General features: G+C 25.0%; 1 protein-coding gene across 7 annotated transcripts; it reads right to left on the bottom strand.

The window, feature by feature from the left end:
• Positions 1–199: 199 nt before the first annotated feature.
• LOC114131549 (dynein regulatory complex protein 8-like) lies at positions 200–21557 on the bottom strand. Of its 7 annotated transcripts, none has more exons than XM_050204233.1 (12): positions 21402–21550; positions 18090–18172; positions 17397–18029; positions 15113–15236; positions 11553–11772; positions 7187–7301; positions 6593–6664; positions 6241–6284; positions 5507–5618; positions 4058–4254; positions 3717–3839; positions 200–697 (listed from the first exon to the last, which is right to left on the bottom strand). In XM_050204233.1, exons 3-6 carry the CDS (start codon positions 17659–17661, stop codon positions 7212–7214), a joined length of 699 nt encoding a protein of 232 aa, XP_050060190.1. In that variant the 5' UTR covers positions 17662–18029; positions 18090–18172; positions 21402–21550; the 3' UTR covers positions 200–697; positions 3717–3839; positions 4058–4254; positions 5507–5618; positions 6241–6284; positions 6593–6664; positions 7187–7211. The 7 variants fall into 7 exon arrangements, with proteins under 7 accessions (XP_050060190.1, XP_050060189.1, XP_050060191.1 ...); XM_050204232.1 differs by having other exon boundaries at positions 6593–7301; positions 17397–17690; positions 17753–18029; XM_050204234.1 differs by adding an exon at positions 5766–6008 and having other exon boundaries at positions 6241–6302; positions 6593–7301; positions 21402–21549.
• Positions 21558–26998: the final 5441 nt, after the last annotated feature.

The raw sequence follows: 26998 nt of genomic DNA, 5'->3' as shown, positions 1-26998 counted from the left end.
CCTATAATATATAATAATGATCCATACGGCACCTAATGTACAGCAGAGCGGTACTCACTTGCCCGCTTATTTTTTTTTTTTTTTTTATTATTGTCGATAAATTTTTTTGGCTGAGTCAAAATACTTGACATTTTCATGCAAAGTTCCTCATAAGTTAGTGTTATTGTGATATAATAATAATAATAAGAATACATTTCAGGCACAATTTTTCTTTTATTAAAATTTGAAATTTAAATATTAACAATAATAAAAAGAAATATTTTTAGTATGTAAATATGTAACAGAGTTAAAAATTTAATACAAGATTTTCCAAAGTTTGACTTAAAATAATAATAAAAAACTTAAATTTTAGTGTATTCACGTCATTAAAAAAAAATTATCTTTTTCACTATTCACTGGAAAATGTATCCTAGGCTGACATATCATCTCCGTTCAGATTCGTTTTTCGTATACAGCTATGCAATGATAAATTTCATTATAGATTTTTTCGTTTTTTTTAGATTATAAATACTTCTTGTTTAACAATTTACATTAGTTTAAAACTGCATCATAATATTGAGCCATATAAATATGTGTGTGTTTTTTTTTTTAATAAACATCTTTTCTTAAATGGGAATTGTATGACTCACATACATTGGTAAAGGTAATAATGAAGATGTTGATTCTGCACAAACAACTGGTGGAAATGTAGTCTTTTCTGAAATATAATATACTTGCTTGTTAAATAGTCAGCATACTGACTCACTCTGCTATTGTAGATATAATGTTTATAAAATCTTCAATAAAACAAAGTAACTTTTCGTAGAGTTAGAAATGTGAACCCAAACATATTTTATAATCCAAGAAACAAATTTAGAAATTTTATTATTATGATTTTATATATTATTATGATATCTTTATGATTACTATAACTAAACCAAAACTTTGAATTTTTCGAAATCGATTGTGTCAATGTGTTAGGTTAATCTCTGCTCTATCTTTATAATACGGAACACAACACTACAACGCTGGCTAAAATAGGCATAATTCTAGTCGAAAATAATTTGGAGAAAAATGAACAGTGGAGGAAAACAGTATCTCGTTTTTGGATGAAAATAGCTACGGCCAGGTTAGTAGAGAATGGTTCAAAATGTCAATTGCATTTTTTCTGTTTATTCGAAATCATTGCTTAGTGCTACATCAAGGAATTAAAAAATGTTACTTGCTTTTTGCAATTTTTAAGACTTATTTACGCTTTAGAATATTTGTTGATTATTTTTAGACATTCTTATATTTTTAAGTCATTTATTTTGTTGGATTTTAGAGTACAGAAATCTATTTCACTAGTAATTAATAATTATTAGTAAGTTATTACCAATGACTTGATATAGAAGTATGGACGTTGTAAGTGCAAAATCCTTATTACATCATAGGTGAACCAAAAATTATAATTCTTTTTTAGATATTTCCGAAAGACATAAGTGAAATTATTTACAGTATTTGTTTATGTTAACTTCATTACCAACAGTTTTTAGTCAAAACTTTTTACATGCACTGTATGTATTACTCGTGTTAAAAAAATCAAAATAATTATTGTAATAGTATACTAGTGTTGAGTGAAAACCTGGTTTGTTGTTTTATTTTTTATATTTGCGAGTCATTATCTAATAATATATATTTTTTTTTTAATAAATAATATACCTACATAATTAAAATTTTTCGCATGGTAAGAACTAGGAGGATATAACCGTGATATATTCCAATCTTATATTCTTATTTCTTATATTTGTTGATACATCCTGGATACGATACATTTATTGTTTTATTAAAATTTCCAGAATGATAGTTTAATTAATCGTACCTATTATTGTTATTATTATTATTATTATTTTTTTTTTTTAATTTTAAATTCATACTTAGATTTAATGCTTATACATTTTCTATATACTTTCAACGCTGAATGTTTTAAGAATACTAATCGAGTACGTTTTTTTATATTATTTTAAATGTAAGAATGCTAATTATATGATAATTTATGAATGAACAGTTATGTCGGCAAACGTAACTTGACGTTTAATTTTGTAGGGTTTTTATTTTAATAATACTGATAAGGAAATTTTTATGAATAAATATTATTGAAATTGCTCCTTAGTAGTCAACTATCATATCACATAAATCTATAGAATAAAAATAATTAAAATTTTTAAAAAATTAACATATAGAGTAAATATAAGAATAATTCAAATCTTATATTAAAACCTTATATAGGTACTCATCTAAAATATATCCAATAATTGTTGTCATAAATTGGTAATACTCTATTGCTAATTTACATTTACGTACACATACGGATAAAAAGGTATATTAGATGTAAAAAATAGTTCGTAAAACAATATGTAGATATTAACTTCATGAAAAATTCGTGTTGATAATTTTTATCATGCATTTGAATCTCTTCTAAATGTAAAAAGTAAGTCAGATAAATTGTTTTGAATTTTTTTATATTTATTTAATATTTAAGTAGTTGAACAATTATTTATGTTTAGTTACGTAGACACTAATTAAGATTATAATATATTTATATATTTTGCATTAAATAAACTATTATTATAATGCTATTAATTGCATTGTTATTTCTATTATTAGAAATTCATACTCTCAATGCATGATTTTAAGAAATAAATAATACATTTAAGCGATATTTATCTAACAAATTGGTTACATATAATGGACCGGATAAGGAAAGACTAAAATAATTATTTAGTTGAAAATTATTATTATTGAATATATTATTACCTACATATAAAATGCTAAATATATAGTATACGAGTACATACATACATTTATATAATGGAAAAATAAATTTAATATAATTTGATTTAAATATTCATGTACAATATATATATACATATAATATATAATATCGTATGAATATTTTATATTGAAAGCAAGGAAATTGTCTTATATTTTTATTCAATTTTAAAACAACAAAAAGATTAATAATATTATTGAATGGCTAAATGTTGATTTTGCATGTATTATAATATCATATGTATTTATTTGTATTATTATTAAGCACATTTTAAGTTAATCGAGTTATTAAAATTTAACTACGCAATAATATGTAATTATATTAAATACACCTTGATAATATGCTAAATGAATACATAGTTAAATTTGCGATGTTACAGAATCTAAATGTTAACTTATTTTAAACTACATAATTATTATTATTATTCAAGTCAAAAATATAGAAGTCGTAACTCGCAATCGTCCACAAAAAACTCATGATTAAATATTAACTACCTAGAATTTGTTCCATTTACATAGAAGTCACAGCAATTCTCAAAACAGCTAGTGGAATACTTAAATATCAAAATAAGCACAAAAGTTATTATCCTCATAAATTCATTAACAACACTGAGAAGCTTAGAAAGTACTGCAGACATTGCAAAACTAATGTAAGAAAAAAATACGAAACAAAGGAATAAATATAACATTTATTTGAATACCAGGATTCAGAAATATAGAAAAAATATATAACAGGAAGAAAAGAAAATGCATACCGAGAAGCTAAAGCACGGTAACCAAACTTATAAATATACCACTTCTAAAGAACAACTTATACATACATAAAATTTATATTTTAGACAAAATGTAAGAACCAAATAAATAACTCCAAGTCAAAGGAAATCAAAAACACAACACTCAAAACAGTCTAAACGGAAAATACCTACCGAATGGTCTAAGAACCGAAATGACATACGATTTTCTAATGGCAAAAGAAAATCTACCAATAAACTAAGCATGTGGAGAAAACTTGATGGTGGAACACAGTATGCGGAATTATGCACCAGTATCTGAAAAATAATCAAACAATTTTAATAATCTAAAAGAAAAATGTAATAACAATAAAATTTGTAAAAAACTTATTATTATTCGTTCAATATAATATTATAATATGTATAATCATAGATAACTTTATATTATATAAAACTATAATTATAGATGGCTGAAAATACGATCTCTGTTATTATTATTAATGATATTGATATTATTGTAATAGGCTAGTACATACCAACAACTATATTTTATACTTCACATTTGTCATTTGTATATTTTTAATCAATTTATATTTTGTAAGCATTGCACTTTTGTCAAAATATGGCCGCTCGACTTCAACGTTTTAACGAGAATATATTAAGGTATTCGGTTTTTTAGCTATTTCATATTATATAAAATATAAAATATCCAATACAAGTTGTACTAGGTGATCTGAAAAATATAGTGCCCTTTATCCTATTAGTATATTTATAGAATAACCTCAAATAAATGGCATACGATTAAATATAGTAATGTACAATGTTATTTAACCACAACTTGTGTGTACGATTTTAGGCAATGATACATTTTTTCAGCTGTTAATTTTAAAAACATTTTTGTTAAACACTTTTGTTTTAAATCGTATTTTAAATGTTTTTTTATATAATTTATGTTAAAACAATAAAATTACCTATATTGTGCTCGTGTTTATTTAAATTAGACCAATATATTTATTTTAATAAGTACAAAAGTATTTACATTTTACTGTATTATTTTATCTACATTCGATTTCCGATATAGATTGTTCAACTGTTCTTATTAGTACAAGTAAGTTTTATTATAAGATAGGTAACTAATATATCATAATTTGATCGTTTGATATATTTTGTGAAATTACTATTTGACGCCAACACTAATAATGATAATACTATGTGCATAATATAATTTAATATATATACAGACACATTATGTTGACATAATTTAACACAAATTAATAAAGCACATGAGTGTTGGGAATAATTTGTTAGACATGTATGCACGAATATTATAGGAGTACTAAAAAGTTTTATCGATTTCGGTTTGCAAATAGTTTACCGACCGAATAAAATGTAATTTCACGTCGTCAATGCGATTATATTAATATTCGAAACCCTCGTCCGTCGAACCGAACAAAAAACATATAGCCACGCCACCGGTGAGTGTATTTTATTTATTTGTTTAACGTCCGAAATGGTTGAATTTTTTTTCACCCTAATAATATCGCAAACCACACGACGTATTAATAAACGATCGGATGGGCGGTGGTTGTTCACATAATATATTATACACAATAATATGCGTTTTACACGAGTACAAATATTAATTCGTTTCGGGCGAGCTGTATTTCGGTCGTTATAACGTTTCGCTCGACACAACGAGTATACAAGAGAACGCGCTAATTTATAACGCAGTCGTCCTTTGGAACGGGTGTGCACTGGGGATGAAAGGAATTAATTCGAAAAATCTCGTCAAATATTTCAGGATTAGTTTTACTTATGCTGTCGTCTATTTCTCTTTGTAGAATTTTCTTAAAGACCATTAAGCCGATTACTTTCACCGCCCACCTCCGACTGAAAACTGCAGTGTTGTTCACTCATCCCCGTAGCTCCCGTACCGCACCAATATAATTATAATAAATAAATACATTATACAGATAGGTACTCACGATCGTAGGTCAAGTTGTAAGTCGGCACAGTCGTTCTTGTACTAACAATCGATTGATGTCTTTTGTTGAAATTTTCACGTCCAATCACCCGTGGTCGAACACGTTGAACACTCTGAAACACAATAGAAATATAATTACGATTCGCGTGAATATCTGCGCACGGACGAGTTTTTCAATTTTTCTAAAAATAAATTCATCTCATCCAACAACATTAACAAAAACAACAGTATAACATTTTATATTTTCTACTTTTTTTCACTCAAACCATAATCGACTGCTTCCAATCAAAATACGCCATGTGCTACTTCGATTAGCACGCCATTATTAGTAGTTGTAATGACGTCCATTAATTATTAGCGTCACACGTGTTCCCTACGTACGTAACACCTTTTCTACGGCCTTAACCCACACGTTTGTTACGTTATTTTACAGTAACTATGTATTATATCGTCCTATAGATTTGTTCTTTTTTGGTATAGTTAACGCCATTGAACGCGACCAGCTATAATGATATTATGACATAATGAATTTATGTAGGTATATAGGTACATGTAATGTTATCTTATGTCGATCTTTAAATATTTCAGCAGTTTAAGATTCACTGATTGTTAAAAATATTTGTACAAAGTTAAAGCATGGTTAATCGTAGGTAAGGTACATTAAAACTATCAATCCTGTTAGCTGTCAGTGATTAATTATTATGCGAAATGAAAGACTCTAAGCAAATACGATACCTTGACTATGAGGCTCCGTCGACGTCACTCTCGAAACGTGTTCCCTAAACAAGCATTCATTCCTGTATTAAAAGTATGTAAGTGTTACATGTTTAATTTTCATGTATAGATATTCTAACAGGAGATATATTATGTGGGACACCAGTCGATCATAAAAAAAAAATATTTATATTCGACGAATGTAGATCATACACACATCGAAATAGGGACACTAAACACAGAACCAAAAATTAATGAATCATTAAAATATATAATTGTACATCTATCTAAAGACGATCAGTACCTACCTACTTAATTATTTTTTTCACAAATGCAGTTAAAATTTTACTTAAATTTAAACAAAATAAAATACCCGTTTGATTTGACTTGGTACTTCATCAATAGAAAAACAAGTTTTATGATTTGTATAGCTGTACGAGAAACACTGAAAATAAATAGTGTTATTACGTTTATAAATTAAAACTATCTATTTATTATTATATTCAAGATTAAATACAAGGAGAGAAAACAAAATAAGAAAAATTTTACAATTCATGTAAAACACGAATAAAAAATATTTATAACTTACCATTAGTATACTATACTGTGTAGTACTTTTATACCACACGACTTGTGTAATAGTATAATACAAACGACTTTCAATAACTAAAAGTTTGAGAGTAAACAATTGCTAGTCATTAAAAAATTCAAGTTATTAATGGGTAATCACTTATACAATTTAATTATCTATTAATATTCATTATGATCTAGTAATAAAATATAATACTTTAATCACTAATAATCAACAAACAAAATCATGAAAATGTGCTAATTATAAATATTTTCATTTAAATATTATATTATTATAGGTGCATTGTCATTGACGAATATAATTTTTAAAAATTATCAGTATACACTAATAAATAAACCTAAAAATTATTTGTTAATAAAATTTGATACAAAATACTTGTATTCGATTTGACTTTTAATTATTATGAATTTTTTTTGTTCGATATTTTTGAGCTAGTAGTAGTTATAGTTGTGGTGTTACTTCCATACTGTTCTGTATCCCATTTTGTCACCTGGAAAAAAACCGAAATATAAAATCAAGTATAAATTTCTTTTAATAATAGTTAAAGAAGTGTTTAGTTTATTTTTATTTTTAGTACAAGCTCGAAACATAAAACGTATTATTTATATAACGGTTACAAAATAATGTTATTGTCATACAAAAGAATGACGTAACGATAGAAAATGTGTGACACGTGAGCTACCCAAAGATACAGAGCACACGTGGTATCATAATTTTAAATTCTGAGTAAAGCTATGAATGTATTGATTCTAAAATGATGTGTTTTATTTTTATTTTCTTATCCTTAACTGCAAAGTCTTTTTTGATAGGAAAGTAAATCTAATTGTTACTTTGGTACGTTAAAAGTAAAATTATCTGTACTTTATTTGATAACTGGGGAAAACAAAAAAAAAAAGAATGAGGAAAAATCGGGAATTTTATACAAAACTAGATTTCGACTAAATCGGATTTTCATATCATTTTGATATAATTGCACAAACACTAACCGTATAATACTCGTATACATTCTTGATTTTTTTACACCAGTATTTTCTAAACATGATCTATTTTTTTTTTTTTTTTGAATAATGTTTTGAATCTTTTTGAGCAATTTATAGACAATTTATTGACGTTTTCAAGTTACTTGAAACTTGTACTTAAAATATACCAGTGAATATCGACTGACCTACCATCTTTGTTCAGAATCATTTTACATATTATGTAATGATTACTCAAAGGTAAAATACATTTGATACCTAAAATTGTACAGAAGAGTGTTCACAATTTCCCCTATTTTACTTTACTATTATTAAAAGTGTATAATATATAAAATGTTTCTACCCACTTCCTACAATAAATTATTTTCTTACATGAATTTTTAGTAAAAGTTATTTTTGTCTATTAGTTTTATTTTCACGTCTCTCGGCGATATAAATAATATTGACGATTCAATGTATACCAGTGATTTAAAGACAATTAAAGTTACTCTAATATAGTTTTATGCATAAAATATACAGTATAAGCCACCTAAGTAAAAATGTACGACATGTTTTGTGAATACGGTAAATTGAGAAGTGATCATTTTTATATACATTAGAAAACTATAACGCTGAGTGCAAAAAAGAATGTATCGTATTTCATTGTGGATTTTCATGAAGCTAAAGGTACATATACTACTCGGATTTCAAATCAAACTCCACTTACAGTTACTCATCTAACTGATGTTTTTATTTTGAGTACATTTTATTATCTTAAAAACAAAATACTCATCATTATTAAATTATTTTGCTAGATTTTCATAAATATTTAAAAAAAAAATTATACGTTCATAGAGATTTGCTTAATCATTTACATAGCATTATTAAATTTATTGTAAAAATAAAAAATATATTTATTGTATCTGATTAATAAATATGAATGTTGGAATGTTAACCACTCAATTTTCCCCATCATAATATTGATAAAAAAATAATAGTCGATTACAGAATATTAATTCAAATGAAAAAATATGGGAAAAAAAACTAAACTTTCAAGTGTAATAATGTTAAATAAAAACTTTATACGATTCAATTGGTAATATCCATATACTATAGTAATAGCTCTCATTGAATCTTTACAAAGCATCATTTTCTATAATTATGTATTTGTCATAATATAACCTGTCAAATCGTTCGTATTTATTTCAAAAACAAATGTATCATATTGTTATAAAATCAGTGTATCATGACAACACAATAAATGCATGTTTTAGATTTTCTTTGTATTTACTTTCTCATTATGTCTCTCAGTCCTTCACCCTTCCGACCAGCTAAATCTTGGTAGTTGTTTTGCACTGCACTACTGTTCTCTAAGATTGATGAATAAATGTTTTATAAATTGTGTCTGGTGTTTCCGAAGAACTCATGAAAACTGCAGATAAATGGCGAGGGCATTTATTTTGTACATGTAATATAAAATTAAAACTTGTATCTCTAAACTAAAATTACTTGACAACACACAATAGATTTTATTTATATCTATGCTATCTGAAGATAGGTATAAATCTATAGGTCACTTATTTATTTATTTTCGACACAAAATAAATACGTACAATAACGCAACGCAGTATATTATAAGTCTATTTTTATGTTAAATTAATTCCAACATATTTATCATGAGATTGATTTTTTTTATCGTATTGCATAAAATGGTACCTACATAGGGACAAACAATTTATTTTTTAAATTGTTATTTTGATGATAAATTAAATAATATTTTCATCAGTTTTTGTTTTACTATGCTTGAATAAACATAAAATATAAGAGTGCAGTAAATTTTTAAGAACGTAAAAACTTCACAATGAAATAGGTAGGCTCCCAAACATATTCATTTCTAACTTTTCTATATATTATATTATAACACATTCAATTCATGTAGTATAGTATAATATCATCATAAGTAATAAAGAACGATGCTGAATTTTACATACATTATATTAATATACATGTATTATTTATATACACATACAAATAATTATATTTGTTTATTGTTAAATAAATCTATTAAAATACCTATGTGTATTTATATATTTAAAAAAAAAAATTTTCTCCTAAGACTAGTCATAAGACTTGCTTAATTATCAATTTTCACATGTATTTTCTCTGCTTTTCAATATTAAATTTATAGTGTTCAAAAATGTGAACAAATTGTCCATTGACAATACAATAACTAGTTAATGATTGAAATCAAAAAGAAACTACGAGAATAATTTATATACAAATTATGTTTGTATATAATATTTAAACATTTTAATAAATATTTATCAACATTTTTAGGAGAATGACATTGAAAGAAAATAGGACACAGCAGACTGTAATTTGTTTAAATAGTATAATAATTGCCAATTATAATAATAATAATAATATGCAAATTAATATTTATGTTGTTTAATCATTGGAACGTTTCATAATTTATAATTGAAAACAAAGATATAACAAGTTAACTATTGAGTTTGGTATTTTGCATGATTAAATAAAAGTTAAAAATCAAAAACCTTATCATTGAATACTAAAAGATACATTGAATGAAATTTTATGTTTGAATATTAAATTATTTTAACTAAACTCCGGTCAATTTTTCTTCGACATCTAAGTTAGAACTGTATATATTATTATGTATCTACCCTAACAATACAATTTTTATAAACAAACAAACCAATCGTTATAACATTTAAATAATATATAATATGATGCATAATATTATATATTGATATATTCATCGGGTAAGTTGAGTTGACCAAATGAAAATATGTGCCCATGGATCAAAGATTAAAAAGTTTAATTATTTTTAAAATTCAATTGTATGTTCAATTACGAAAGCACCATAAGGTTATAAAAATTCAAAGCTTATTCAAGCAAATCGAATCAAATAAAAAATAAAAATCCCTTACACTTGTTATAATATACAATCAATTGTATTTTATTTAATAAAAACAAATAACTACTAATGACTTTTGTTATTGTAGTGTTTTCGATGAAAGACCATGCATGTACATTATAATTTGCATAAATAAACGATAGTGACAACGTAGGGGTAATGCAAAAACTGTTCTCTCAGGGTCATCGACCATCGGTTCCAAAACAAAAAAAAATAAATAAATAAAAGAGTTGTAAAGATTTAGTTGAGAGTATTTATAACTTTTTCTTGGTTAATTGTTTATATGCATTATCGTTTAAACTCATTATTTGTATATGCGTATACAATTAAACGCAAAAAAAAAAAAAAACTTTGTATCGGTATATTATAGAATTAATCTATATGCCAAAACTTGGATCTAGAACCGAACCGAAAATATTTCATGTTTTTAGAAACTTTTAAGATTGTTTTACGTCACTACACATTATGATAATGTTGAACAAATATTAATACATCTACAATGATGTATTTGATTCAGCATTCCACTAAATATTATTATACTGAAATATTTTTGTTCATAAAATATACAAAATAGTATCCTTATAAAATATTCAGTATTTTATAATATTCTCAGAACAATGCAGAAATTATTTATAACGTTTGTTCAAATTCAATAATTCATGTAAATCAATATATTTTTAATTAAATTATCTGACTACCGTTTAACCCATATCTGTTGCCTACTATAATATTATAATACATTTCATAAACACATTAGAACTTTGTGTTTATTATACGTATAATCAGAATATTATGTCATGTGGGTGGGAAACAAAACGTAAGTAGTAGTATGCAAAGGAAAACTTACCAAGATTTTATTGATGTAGAGTTCGTATGGTATGACTGTGGTACCGGTGGCCGTTTCTACAGCAGCGGCAGACATCATTTCCTCTAATTCTTCGTCTTCAAACGGTTCTCCGTCATGTCGGAGCGCTGATTCCATGCACTCGCGGCTTATGGTGCCGGTCCGTTCAGGATCCAATGCTCGAAACGCGCTAAGTAATTCCGACGCCGACGCTGGCTGATATCTGTCGTAAAATAATGCCACAATTTACATGAATATAATAAATTACGTCAAAGCACAGTTTGCAGTGCAGTGTCATATGCAGATACATAACATATTTCTTTTTTTTATTTGTCTTTCGAATATTTTTTCAAAAAGTTTTAGTTTTGGATTTGATTTTTAAAAAATGCTCTAGATCAATGGTGAAATATCAAATGTATATACGTACACTTCGTATTCCGTATATTCTTACAAAACGTAAAAACTGTGTTTTTATTGTTTATTATTTCTCTCATAGAACACGTGTATCAATATGAATTAAATAACAGAACAATCATATTATACAGTTGTCGATGATTAATAGTTATTGAAATCTATTTTAAAAACGTTAATTTATTGGATACAAGTAATACAATATTAATCGTTTAGAGTTCTAGACCGAACAAATTTAATTAAACATCGACTTGATTCTGAAATACTATACTATTATATTATGAATATATTATAAATTTATATTAATTAATTTCAACTCTAATAGATATGCAAACATTGAGTAAATATAATTAATTAAGTTCTACAGGAATGTTAGATATTACGTGGTATCTGGAGTATGATATTGATTAAAAAATTTAAGCTTATTTTTTTTCATACTATAACAATGAAATATTGAAATGAAAATACATTTTTCGTGAAAAGCTCAAAATCAGATGACAAGATGAAAAAAAAAAAAAAAGAAGTGATTAAATAAGTAACGCTCTGTTGTATAGTAGGACACTATAATGGATGAATTCAATTTGAATCCAATGAAAAGTTACATTGTAAATGAAAAACGATTCTGAACTGAGATGATTTGTCAGCCTAAGATACAATTTCCAATTGTTCGTGAAAAATTCACCAAAAATTTAAGTTATTTTATAATTATTTTAAGCCAAACTTATGGAAAATCTTGTATTAAATTTTTAACTCTTAGTTACTCATACAAATTGTTTGTTTTTAATTTAACTACAAAATAATTTGCAAATATTATTCATGATTTTAATGAATTTTTTCATTATTTAAATTTCAAATGCTAATAAAAAAATTGTGCCTATTTAATCTTATAATTTTTTAATCACTTTGATTAACTTATAAGAAACTTCATATTCAGTTTTTAAGTATTTTGACTCAGCCAAACAACTTTCATCGATATTAATAGAAAATTATTAAACAAAAATTATTTCAAATGCACATGAATAGCATTAAAATAAGGGGAATTTTTTAAAAACTAAATTATGTAATGAAAATGTCAACCTAAATAACTAGTGAAATTTTCAGTGATTAACGACTTATGCTTTTGGAATAATTCAGATTAATATTGAAAATCATTTAAAGATAAATCGATACCATCACGCAATTTCGTAGAAATTTAAAATTCAAACGCACATACAATTTTTCCTATAATAATGTTTTCTCTATAGCTATTTGAAGAAAGTTTATGCAAAACTTATTGAATATTTTAACTTAAGATAAACAAAACAATTTAATGATATTTCAACTACAAAATTCAAAAAAATGCTTATAATTGCTTATAAAATATATAAAATAAAAATTGTGACTAACGATTTTTGATTTTTTTTAACTCCAATAAGAACAAATCATAAGGGACCTTAGAAATATTGAAAATTTCAATTATCTTTAAATAACTCCAAAAAAGCCAAAATATTTTGAAAATTTAATTGTTATACCTGACAGTTCACTTGAGGTTTTAGTACCACTTTCGATAGGGAACATGTCCAATATCTTGAAATTCAGATTTTTACAGAAATATGTTTTTGTGTCTTAACACATGTTTGGTGTGATAACAAAACATATCTACGTGTTTCAATAGTAACAATTTGTGTATCTTTATTTCATTTATTTTGAAAAGGGAACATAATAAGTTATACAAAATAAAATGTATGTCCCTCCATAAAAATTTGATTTGCTTAACTATGTACATACGTTTTAAACAATTATTTTAATGTATTATAATATATTATAATACATATAGGTTGAAATTCAAATTTTACAGCAGAGACACAACTTATTTTATGAAACTTATTATGTTCCCTTTTCGAAATAAATTATTAAATATACACATACTGTCACTATAGGAACACGTAGATATATTTTGTTATCACACCAAATAATGTGTTTAAATACAAATAACATAATATTTTTGTAAAAATCTGAAAATCTCTAAATATTGGACATGTTCCCTAAAAAAAGTGGTACTTAAACTAAAATCTCCAACAGACTATATGGTATAACATTAAAAAATGTTATGACAGTACGTTTAACGGTGTACATTTGTATGCGTGAAAAAAAATCGGGACTTGCTATTATAGTTTAGTTGTTATAATATATTCAAATAATTGTGTAAAATGTATAGTTAAACAATAGCCTACGACTGACCTCAGAATGTGTATATAGAATCGACGATGAATCAATTATTATTGTCGATGGTTATGAGATATGACAAAATGACAACGGCTTGGTGCTTTGAATGGTTCTGAGGGGTTCGAAGTGTAGATCACTGCGTTCTAACTACTACTGGCGTACTTAATGTTGAGACTCGAATTGTTAAGATATGTTAAAACGCATCCAATAATAAATAATAATAATAACCAATAGAAAAGTAGTATTGTAAGTCTTCAGAGCGCTGATTGGCTGTATGATGCGAAACCCCACAAAATTACATGCCCATTGTTATTATTTGATAATCATAATTATTGTTATTCATTTAACGACATTATAATATTATTATTATATAATATTTTTCTCGTGTATAGAAACAATGACATGAACATGGGAAAAAATTGTTTTTATAAAAATAAATAAATCAAGGAAGAATTATAAAATACTAAATCACAAGAATACGTATTATTATTTTTCACATAATAAACGTTAAATTTCTGGTTCTAAATTTGATACTGAAATATGCTGAAGAAGTATCTAAATAGAAGGTAAATTTTAGTTTTTACATGAAATTGTTGAAATTTAAATTTTAAAATTTCGTTTTGTAATTTAAACCTCATTTTCCAAAAAATTAGAAATAATTCAAATACCGAAACTGGTGTTGCAAATTGTTGCAATTGAGTTGCAAAATATTGGCGCTGGTTTGAAATCCATTGCCTTAGTGGGGGTATCAGCTTTATGAAAGTCAATGCAACGAATCATACTAATTTGCCATTTTTTGGTATGTTTTATTTTAAGATATTTAAATACTTCAATAGATATTTTTCTATTGCAATCCCCTTTTTTTATACATTTTATATTTTTTTTAAATTATTAAAATTTCTTTATTAATTTGCATGCACATTTAAATATTAAAAGGTAAATCTCACTTGTATTCGCTAATGGCGTTTTCGACATATGGTAAAAATGCAGCTAGATGTACAGTACCAGTCGCTTCGTGGTCTTCAACGTTTACCGCAAGTTCCCTCAGGTCGGCCTGTGACGGTACATAACCTATAGGTATAGCCATTTTTAAAAATATCATAATTTATGAAGATATTAAATATATTATTCTACCAATAAAATTGTGTATTTTTGTTATTTTACGTAACTTAATAATTATTCATAAATATTATATTTTATTTTATTTATAAAATAATTTATAGTTTGCAGTACTATATTACTTTATAGTGTGATCAGTGACCCAAATTCGTATCAATAACTGCTCTTACATTTTATTGTATAAGACTACTTAGGCCAATATTAAATTTATAACATTGGTAGTTTATATTCTACATACGTGTATACTGTATATATTGCATAGTATAAATCTTCAATCAGTAAACAAAAGTAAAGTTAAGGACTTCACATGTTGAGGTGGATCAGTGGTGTTTACTGAGAGCTTAATATGTTTCGTTTGTAAGTCCCTGTAAGTCGTCTCAATTTCAAATTTTTACTAAACCAAAAATATTGATCAATAATATTCATGAAAGATCTATATCAAATATACAATTTATAAACCTAAAACGAATGTAAATTATTCATTTATTATATTAATAAAGATTGATTGTTACATTGTATAGGTACAGTACAACTACGATAACTCGAATTGGTTGGAGGTGAAAAAAATTAGAGTTATTGAAAACTCGACTAACAGAGAACCTCAATAATGTAAGACAGAGACCAAGGCATTTCTTCAAGTTATCGAGGTTCTATATTTCTAAATACTATTAAATACGAGTAATACCTTTAATTATAAATAATTAAGTATTTTAAAACACTAAAATACAAAACCAATTTTGTTCAAACTTCAAATAATATAGAGTTGTTAAGAATCATGGTATAGATAATAATTTTATGTTAATTTTAGATTCTGAGCAAATTTAAATAAATTATTTAACTAGCAGTTTAAAAATGTTGAAAATATTTATGCACAAGTTTTTAAGCATCTAAACTTAACATTTGATAAAAACAAGAAAAGTGTGTTAAACATTATCCATCTATTGTTACATTGTTTAGTTTTAGGGTAAATTGTGTTTGAAAAGTATTGTAAAACAAAAGGAATAACTGTAGTTCCTTAAAATTTTGAAAAAGATTCATTGAATTAACATTTTCAAGATATTATGTTATAATTTTCCAAATTGGTAATATTTATTATGTGCAATTAAAATGTTTTATTTTTTTAAATTATGATGAATTTTTCTTTTAATGAAAATATACCTTTTACTAATACTAATTTTTTTTAATTTTCTCGGGTTTTCTATTTGAAAAATTCAATTTTTTATAAATTACCTAACATAAATTTATCTAACTATTATGATATAAAAATGTAATAAATTTATTAGGTATTAAAATGTAAATATATTTAAATGTAATTTTAATAATTATAGAAGTCAAAGCAGAAATTTATTCATTTCAAGATCGATAAAAATAAATTGTTAGGTATAGAATGAAAACACATTCATCTTCGAAATTTAAAATAATAAATAAAGATTGTAATTTAAAAATATAAGGACAGAAAATATACATCTATATGTATATACAATTACATTTAAAATCGTGCCAGAATTGGCCACACAAGGCTGGCTTACAGATATTCGATGAAAAAACGTGGCCTACCAATATGCCAATCTATGTAGCACTTACTATCAAACACATATTTGAAAAATACAAAAAAATAAGAAAAACAAAGAGAGGAAATCAACATAATCCACCTGATTAGAACAAGTCTAAGACAAAATCTAAAAAATGAAAATAAAAATACGGTAAAATCCTTCAGATTAATTGAAGTATTAAATCCAATATAATCAAACATTTTAATAACGTAGATACTAATGTACCAAATATCTACTTATATAATTTAAAATTGTACATTTTCTTCTTTTATTCTCATATATAACAATGTACATATAAATATAATTTTAATGGCTTAAGTAATCGAAGCAGAAATGATATGATTTCAAGACCAATAAAAAAAAAAAACTTACATTTAACGAGAAAATATGTGTATTGTTCATACAATCACCATCTTAAACTATATAGTTTAGATTTCACTATTTTATCAGTTATCTTTATCTATCTCTTTTATTATCTCTTTTTCTCTCTCTGTCTTTTGGATTTCTCTACCGAAATTCAGCACAGAATAATATTACTAATGTGTATCTATTATCTTACCTAAATAACGGAGTACTGTACCCAGTTCACGTACATCGATGGTCCTATTGCCACTATGGTCGAATATATCAAAAGCATCGGCTATGGCTGCAGCTGTGCAAGTCGACGTCGATGACGACAATGCCACGGTAGTCGACTGTGTACTTACTCCAACAGCCATGGAGGTGTTCGGTTGTACCAACGATGACGACGACGTGACAACCGAAGTGGTCGTTGTTGCATTTGAAGTCGTGATTGTAAACGTCGGTACCGTTGCGTTGGACATGTTAAATTGTCGTGTAGGTACACGTTAAACTGAAACATATTCTGATTGCTTTGGTCACTGCGGGTGTGCGTCCCCAAACCCGTATAGTTACTGGTTTATCGATCAAACATCGCAAAGTTCTGACGCAGTCGAATCCATTTGTCCGAAATAAAAAAAAAAATAAAAATAAAAAATGAACTTCGAAGACTTGACACCACCTAGTGAGAGACTATGCAATTTTTATGTGCAAAAAAAAAATAAAATAAATCTTAGAAACATAAGTACACATTAATAAATTGTACATGGTAAAATCGATAGCCGATTTAAGCGATTTTGATCGATATGGCCGACACGGTTATTGTAAAATATACTGAAGAGACGTCTCATACCTACAATATAAGATTGTAAATTATTGTACAATAATGTTTTGTATTTTTAAAATACTTTACAGTTTTATACTGATGATAAAAAAGCATCTCCTTTTTTTGAACTCCAAACACTTGAGATCAGTCCAGTGTACATACCTATATACCTACACTAAGAAATACAAATCAATAAATATAAACGAAAAACTGCTGTCAATATTGTTTTATTTCTGTTCAAAAGAAAACATTTTAAGTGCATTAAGCGGGAATTTATATCAAAATGTGTCGACACCAATTAGTGTTTCTATGGAAAGTCGTTTATTTTTGGTTCTTAAAGATAAATCCTATTATAATTTATAAATTTAAAATAATTAAGACTTGTAAATATATATATTATTTACAAATCCTGATTATGGTGGTAGTTTTATTCAAAATGTTTATAAACTTTTTGTAGATTTACTATCTAGGGTACCACCATTGAAAAATTTCCAAGCCAATCGATCCCAACATATTCCCTCAAATATCGCATTTACTTATTTCAATATGTATGTATTTATATAAATTGTAAATTTCTAATTTTAAATAAAATAAAAGATCTATAATAATGCGAATACATAGAATAATCAATAACTAATCATAACCTAATGTGTAATTTCACACTCAATAGTCTAAATAACCAAATGTATGTGATATAAAAATGATCCTATTTTATTTAAATATCTTATATACCTAATGAATTTTGTGTAAAATAGGTCCAAACTATTTTTCCTCGTGTAAATGTTTTAATTCTGAATCGAATAGATTACAACATGACTTTAAGCAAATATATTATCTAAATATAATATTATATAAGTATATATTGGAAATAATTTAATTTTGAGATTATAACTTATTAGTAAATATCGAATAAGTACTTATAATAGAATGCTGAAAATTTGTACATAAATAATTGATTAATATAATTATTTTAATAAGATAATGACTAAAAATTAAAAATCTCAATGATTGATGTTTTCCGGATTAAGATTAAACTATCCAAAGCTATTATATATTATTTAAATATGTAACTAATCGAAATTTTGTAAAGAAAAAAAATGTTAAATGTTGAATTATCAAGTTTTGTGGGAAAAAAATTAAAGGGTAAAATTTTCGGCTACACATTTAACTATAAACATTATGTATATCAATACTTATTATAATATTATATGATATATTTTTTTATTATACAAATAACTTATAATTTTATTGTTCTAAATATTTTAAGTATTTTATTGTATAAAAGTAATAATAATATCGACGTAAAAAAGTTTTGATTAAAACTAAATAACTAAAATCGAGTATTTTGACTAACACAGTAGTATAAAAAAAAAGTTAGTGAAAAAAAACATTTTAAAAAGTTAAAACTTTCAAATACTTATAAAAAATAACTCAAAATACCAAAACATTTTTAAAATCATACGATATTCATGAAATACTATTATAAATATTTAGTGAATGTATGTTTCTAGTATCTATAGCTTTTTTGAACCAAAATAAAAAAAAAATGAAATCAATATTAACAAAACTATGTATTTATGGTATCCAAAAATGCCAACTATATTCAATTTTCCATTAGAAATCCCACACAATATGTATGATTGAAGTTAAGCTTAAAAACGGAATAATAATACTAAGTATCTTATTATATCTAATAAATAAATATGTATCACAGTAAAATCAATGCATTCGTCAGCTCAACCCAATTAATTATTTGTAAATGTCAAAAATGTTTACTTAGTTTTTCTCGACCTTTAATCACATAAATATAAAACTTACTTTATATGACTTTTGAAATACTAATTGTGTTAAGATACTTAAATAAATGTTTCCATTAAGCAAGATATTTGGATTTAAAATAATTTGCAAATATTCATGATTATGACGATTTTTTATCAATATTTGAACTTCAAACACTAATTAAAAAAAATGTTCCAATGTATTGTTATAATTTTTTAATTACTATAGGAATAGCTTATGAGGAACTTTGTATTAAATTTTGAAATATTTTAATTCAGCCGAAAATGTTTTATCGATATTTACAAAAAAAACTAATCGAAAACGAATATTTAAAATGCCTATACCTATATAGCATTAAAATAAGCGAAATATTTTGAAAATTAAATTATGTAGAAAAATGTCAATCTATATAACTGGTAACATTTTCAAATATTTACTTTATGAATAATATCAAATATTTAAAATTGTTTGAGAATAAATTGTTATTTTTACGCGAATTCGTAAAAATTAAAAATTAAATTTTTCCTATAATGATGTTTTAAGTTTTCTCTGTAGCTATTCGAAGGAAAACCTATGGAAAACTTAAGTGTTGAATTTTTAACCTTAGATAAACACAAACATTTTTATGATATTTCAACTACAAAATTATTGCAAATAAATGCTTATAATGCCTTATAAAATAAATGTGACTAACGATTTTTGATTTTTTTTTGAACTCCAACAATAAGAACAACTTATAAAGGACCTTATATTAAATTTTCAAGTCTGTTTGGGCATTCAACATACTTTATTAACACTTAAAAAAAAAAAAAAAAAAAATACTTAGAAAAATTTAAAATTACAGTTATTTTTAAATAACTCCAAAAAGCAAAAATAGTTTGAAAATTTAATTGTTATACCTGATAGTTTTTTGGAAACTTTAGTACCACTTTGGTTAGGGAACATGTCCAATATTTTGACATTTTTAGATTTTTAGAAAAATGTTATCTTGTTTGTATTTAAACACAGTATTTGGTGTGATAACAAAACATATCTACGTGTTCCCATAGTAACAGTATGCGTATCTTTATTTCATTTATTTCGAAAAGAGACCATAATAACTAATAATTTCCACAAAATAAGTTTTATTTTTTTCTCTCTTATAAAAATTTAATTTCGACCTACATGTTTTATATATTATAATATATTAAAATAATTGTTTAAATCGTATAGTTAAACAATTCAAATGTTACAGGAAAGACATACAACTTATTTTGTGGAACTTATATAATGTACCGTTTTCGAAATAAATGAAATAAAGATACACATACTATTGCTATGGAAACACGTAGATATGTTTTGTTATCATACCAAATACTGTGTTTAAATACAAACAAAATAACATTTTTCTAAAAATCTAAAAATTTCCAAATATTGGACATGTTCCCTAACAAAAGTAGCACTAATACTTTCAGCAAACTGTGAGGTATAACAGTAAACAAATTTGTGACGATACGTTTAACGATGTAAATTTGTAGCTATGCGTGAAAAAAAATTGGGACTTGCTATTATAGTTTAGTTTTTATAATATATTAAAATAATTGTTTAAAATGTATTGTTAAACAATAGCCTACGACTGACCTCAGAATATGTATGTAGAATCGACGATGAATCAATTATGATTGTAGACGGTTATGAGATGTAACAAAATGACAACGGCTTGGTGCTTTGAATGGTCTTGAGGGGTTCGAAGTGTAGATCACTGCGTTCGAACTACGACTGATGAACTTAACCTCAAGACTCTAGTCGTTATGATATTCTAAAAAGCATAAAATTATAATAAATATTAATAACCAATATAAACGTAGTATTGTAAGTCTTCAGAGCGCTGATTGGCTGTATGATGCGAAACCCCACATAATGCCATGCCCATTGTTGTTGTTTAATAATCATTATTATTGTTATTCATTTAACGAAATTATAATATTATATAATAATATTTTTCCCGGGTATAAATATTATGATATTAATGTAAGAAAAAAATTGTTTTTATTGCAAATAAGTTATTTATTATCTTCAAGAGAATTTATAAGCACCTTTAATTATTATTATTTTGCGTACCTATTTATAAGATAGGTAGGTACACTTTATAGCATTTTATAATCAAAATAACTATAAGACGAAGAAACAGCCCTAAAATTTGTAAACAACTATCGACGGGGGTGGAGAACGTGGTTTACATCTAGTATATATTTATATATAAATATTTGTTAAAAAAATTTAATTTTCATTGTAATATAATTTATTACGGTTCAACTATGCATTATGGTTACTATAGGTATCATGAATAATTATTAAGAATTATTATGCAAACAATAGTTATTAAACAGTTATTTTTATTTAAATAAAAAAAACATCGTATTAATCGTATTCAAAATATTTTTTATAGTCAGGGTCGTACTCAGTGTGATAGCTTAAACAATATTTACTGACCAAAATATTGTAATTATAGTGTATGTGCATTGTACATGTATAGTGAAACTTCCATGAAGCGTGAAAATCATTATTAAATTGTAATTAATTCTGTTATACTGACCGTGAAAATCTTAGTAATAAAACACGAACAATGATTCTGTATTATTGAATAACGTTACATAGAATAATTGTATTTTGTTTTTATTTTTACAATGATTGTTTGTGATTGTTTTATTCTAATTAATAGTATTATCCATTCAATACATCATACGTATGTGGCATTAACCTATGAACAAACATTTTGAGTGGTTACTTCAAAAGTTCAAAGATATAATTATAGTAAATTTTTAAAACCTATATTATTACTTATTCTAAATTCACGAACAAATATAATAATCATGTTGGGTTTAATCATAGGATAATATCCTTTCTCAACGACTCAAGTAAAAAATAAATGTTTTATTTCACTTATATAATGTTCTAAATTATGCATAGACTGTAAGTATTCAATAAATAATAATAATAAAAGAAAAAAATATAATTCTGTTTTAGGTAAGTATATATAAAAATAAGTTGAATAGTTCTTCAGTTTCTTTAAATCAAAAGTTTCAGACTGAATAATTATTATTTAATATTTTAATTTATAATTCATTCTTAACTGTACACATTTGTATTTACCTTTAAAGTTGGCTCAGTTTTAAAGTCGTTATATTATAATATATTATAAAAATAAGATTAATTTACGTTATCAACGTACCTGATATTCTTATATATAATGCCATGTGGTCTTAATATATACTATATGTATATATGTTTTTTAAATTATTAAACAAATTAATATAATATTATCATACACTATTGCAGACACTTATAAATAGCTATTTAATAATACGAATAAAAAACAAATTATAATAATAATAACATAGGTAATGAAGTTATAACTAATGTCTGAATAATAATATAATAGAAAAGTCATATTGATAGTATATCTATATTGTACAATGTACATTCTACTAAAGTTCATTCGTTGACATTTTTAAAGTACAAATACGAATACCGTCTCGATATAATATTATCAGTAACGAAGCAAAAATACCAAAATGTTATATAATATTATATACTATTATATTAACTTCCATAACACATTTAACTCATCGTTCAACCTTCAACGCATTTAGGTGCATGAGGAAAATATTTACCCTGTGATAATTACTAGTTTATAATTTAGAATTTAGCAATGATTTTTTTTTCAGAGTGACTTATGACTATTTCAAGAATAAAATAGTGTAATAGTATTTAATTTTAATTTATTTTTAAAATAAATAATAATATTTTCCAAGTATCCTGAAATCAGTACCTATACTCGTATTATAATCGTTATTAGTAATTATTATAATATCACAAAAACATTGTATTATATGACTAAATATAACTACTAATATAACTACTATACATTTATTAGTATCATATGTATAATATTTATTTGTTCCTTGACTAATTTAAAAAGGGATTTTTTGACACATAGTGATTTAATAATATTCAGATACATATGTGTATGTAGCTTTCTACCTCTTTAGACAAAGCAAAACGTATAAAATCAACACGAAACCAGAAACAACCCATTTAAATCATATTATTCGTTACTATAAGGTGGATAAATATGTACATTGTTCATTTTACATTGCATCTTCTATACACAATATATAAATACATCAGAAAGCATTTATTTTCCAATAATTATTTATTAACTAATTATAATTTCTCATCTCAAAACGCAATGGAATTTATGAAATGATTCTTTGGAAATAGTATTAATACTACTCTCTCTGAAGTAATTAAATGTACCAACTGTATGTATTATATAAGTGTAGCTGCTCACTTTCCATAAAGTATGATAATATTATTCCTATATAATTAATATTTAAAATTATGTTATTTGGTGAACTCTTTACTAGACTATTAAATTGTATTCGATACGTTGATTTAAGGTCTTTTAAATTTAATATTTGAAAAAAAAATACAAAACTGTTTTTTTTTAACGTCTACCGCCTATCAATTGTCGAAAGTCTTTTGATATTCCGGATGACTTACTCTCTGTTCACAGATCTGAACGAGTTTAACTGTAAATATTATGTATTAGTTTACTGTAAATGCATCGACATCGCGTCTGCAGCTGCCGTATACAATCACATCCACGCATGGATAATGAACAAGACAAAAATAAAATCAATAATTGCACAAATAGCCAATCACAAAACGAATCCTCTTGAAAAAATGTTATCGGTTCAATAGTTGTGCAGAACAAAGACTACTGCACAACATAATATAAAATGTAAATGTAAATATAATTAAAAATAAAATGTAACAACAATAAATGCTAAACAGAATTTGAGATTTAATTTGAGATTTAAGTTTATGCCTTAGGTATATAATATTATGTAATATTATGTCCAATCCAAGTGTAATATATTAACTATGAATTATGATAAGTAAATGTAGAATGTTTAGTTAAGGATATTCAAGAAAAGTATGAAATAAGCGAATTATAATAACAAAAATTATTTAAAAGTTTTAACACTTTTTCTGTTCAAACAGTGGTGCGTTTTTATTAACTTAAAAAAAAACTAAAGAAACATCAAAATTCTATTACTAAAATTGAAAATAAATATCGTATTATTTGAAAAGTATATTTATGATAAATGCATGTTTTAAACTCATATACGTTTACACTATACATACACAATATGCATACTGCATGTATATATATATATATATAACATAACTACTATGTATTTACATTTTTAAGTTTTACATTTATTACAACTTTTACATTCGTGTATTACATTACTACTACCTTTTAATACAAAATATCGTGGACCAAACCAAATATTCAAAATATTTACAAAAATAATATCGTTAAAATAATTAAATATTTTATAACAAATAGCATGGCTTTATAACGCGTTCGTCATATTTTATTTCAATCAATAAAAGAAAAAAATATTTCCAACAAAATGTCACAAAATAATATATTTACCACAATAGCTACGCTGGAATAACATCATATCGATAAAAACCTGAACATTTCTATTGTTCAGACGCATACCTTTATAATCTTAAAGTCTTTAGTATAACATCAGTTCTGACTTCTAAGTCTGTACAAGATAGAAAGAATAGTTGACGTTTTCAATTTATTAAGTAGTATATATATATATATTATCACAGGGAAATACTGGGCACAAAATATATACCTACACTAAGGTTAAGTTACTAAATCACTGAGACGCGATTTGTTTGCTACAAATAATATAATAGTCAATGTTAAGTAAATGTATTAAATATTATAGGATATACACATGTAAATACTACTTATAGTTTACAAGTTTACAAAGACATTGATATCTATTGAAATGGAAATGGAAAAATATTATATAGAAAGATAAAATTTAATTTTGAAAATAAAAGAAATAATAATATTCGGTTATGTGATATTTTTAAGATAAAATGTTTGTACTACTTAATATATACACACACACACATATTATACTAGAATATACTTGTCCTAAATGTTCAGTGGAACGATTCAAAAAAACTACATGGTTGGTACAATACCCTAGATTTTGAAAACATTACAATAATAATGAATTAATTATCAATTGGGTTTGGATATTCTTTCTACGCAATACAATTTGTAAATTACATGTAAATTATTTATACAAGTTTCATTCTATAATAAAAATTTTACACAACATCAAAATAATCATCACCTACAGATTTCAATTATTTTTAATTATAATACATTTTTCAAAAAATTTGATTTTATGATCCACTTACGCATTCTATTATAAAAATACTAAATAATGGTTGAAAAAAAAGGTCGATATCAATCTAATTACAAAGTTTTTTTTTCTAACATTCCAAGGTACATTTTTAGTCACATTACAAAATTAAGCTATTATAATATCAAAAATTATACACGGTCTCTAAACTGCGCATCAATATTCATAGATCAAATTATTTTAAAATTTTAGTAAACCGACATGTACGTATACTAAGTATATAAGAACATCGACTTTTGAGATTGTCATTAGTTAGTTATTTGTCTTTTTTTCTCAAAAAAATCCATTGAATTCTTCGATCTTACATCATAAAGGTCAAAATATTACTACAGAAAAACTAACATCTGCTCCTACGTTTTGCGTTTCACATCATTTATATAATTTTCTTCTGTCCGTAATGGACTTATAGTCTTCACGGCAAACGTTATTTTTTGCAGTGAAAATGGATGGATTATTATAAAAATTTAAGAACATTCGATCATTACTCTTAAATGTTGATAAAACGACTGAACAAAAAAAAGCTAATTTGTTTTCGAACCAATAATAATAAAAACGTACGCAAAAATATAAATGCAGAAAATAAAAGATAAATGCGTGTATTTAAATATAATTTATTAGATTGAGGTGGCGGGCGGCCTACGCATTTTTTTAATTAAATGAGCGTGATTATAAGCCTGTACAATGAAAACAGTATAATGAGTGTTTGTATGTAATAACTAATGATGATTTTGAAAATCGCAATAAACGAACAATAAAAAGTATACTTTAAAACTGTAAACAAGCCACGCGTGGGTTTCATTACCAGCCGATGGAAGTCGTTGGAATGAAAATATCAAGTTAATTAAAAGCATTAACCATATTATTATTATACGAAATCGCAATGTATAAGTACACGGTTTGATTCTGAATTTAATTAACGGTCCG

This window comes from Aphis gossypii, chromosome 3 (genome assembly GCF_020184175.1).
Source record: "Aphis gossypii isolate Hap1 chromosome 3, ASM2018417v2, whole genome shotgun sequence".
Taxonomy (NCBI): Eukaryota; Metazoa; Arthropoda; class Insecta; order Hemiptera; family Aphididae; genus Aphis; species Aphis gossypii.
This window is presented reverse-complemented; position numbering and strand designations above follow the sequence as displayed.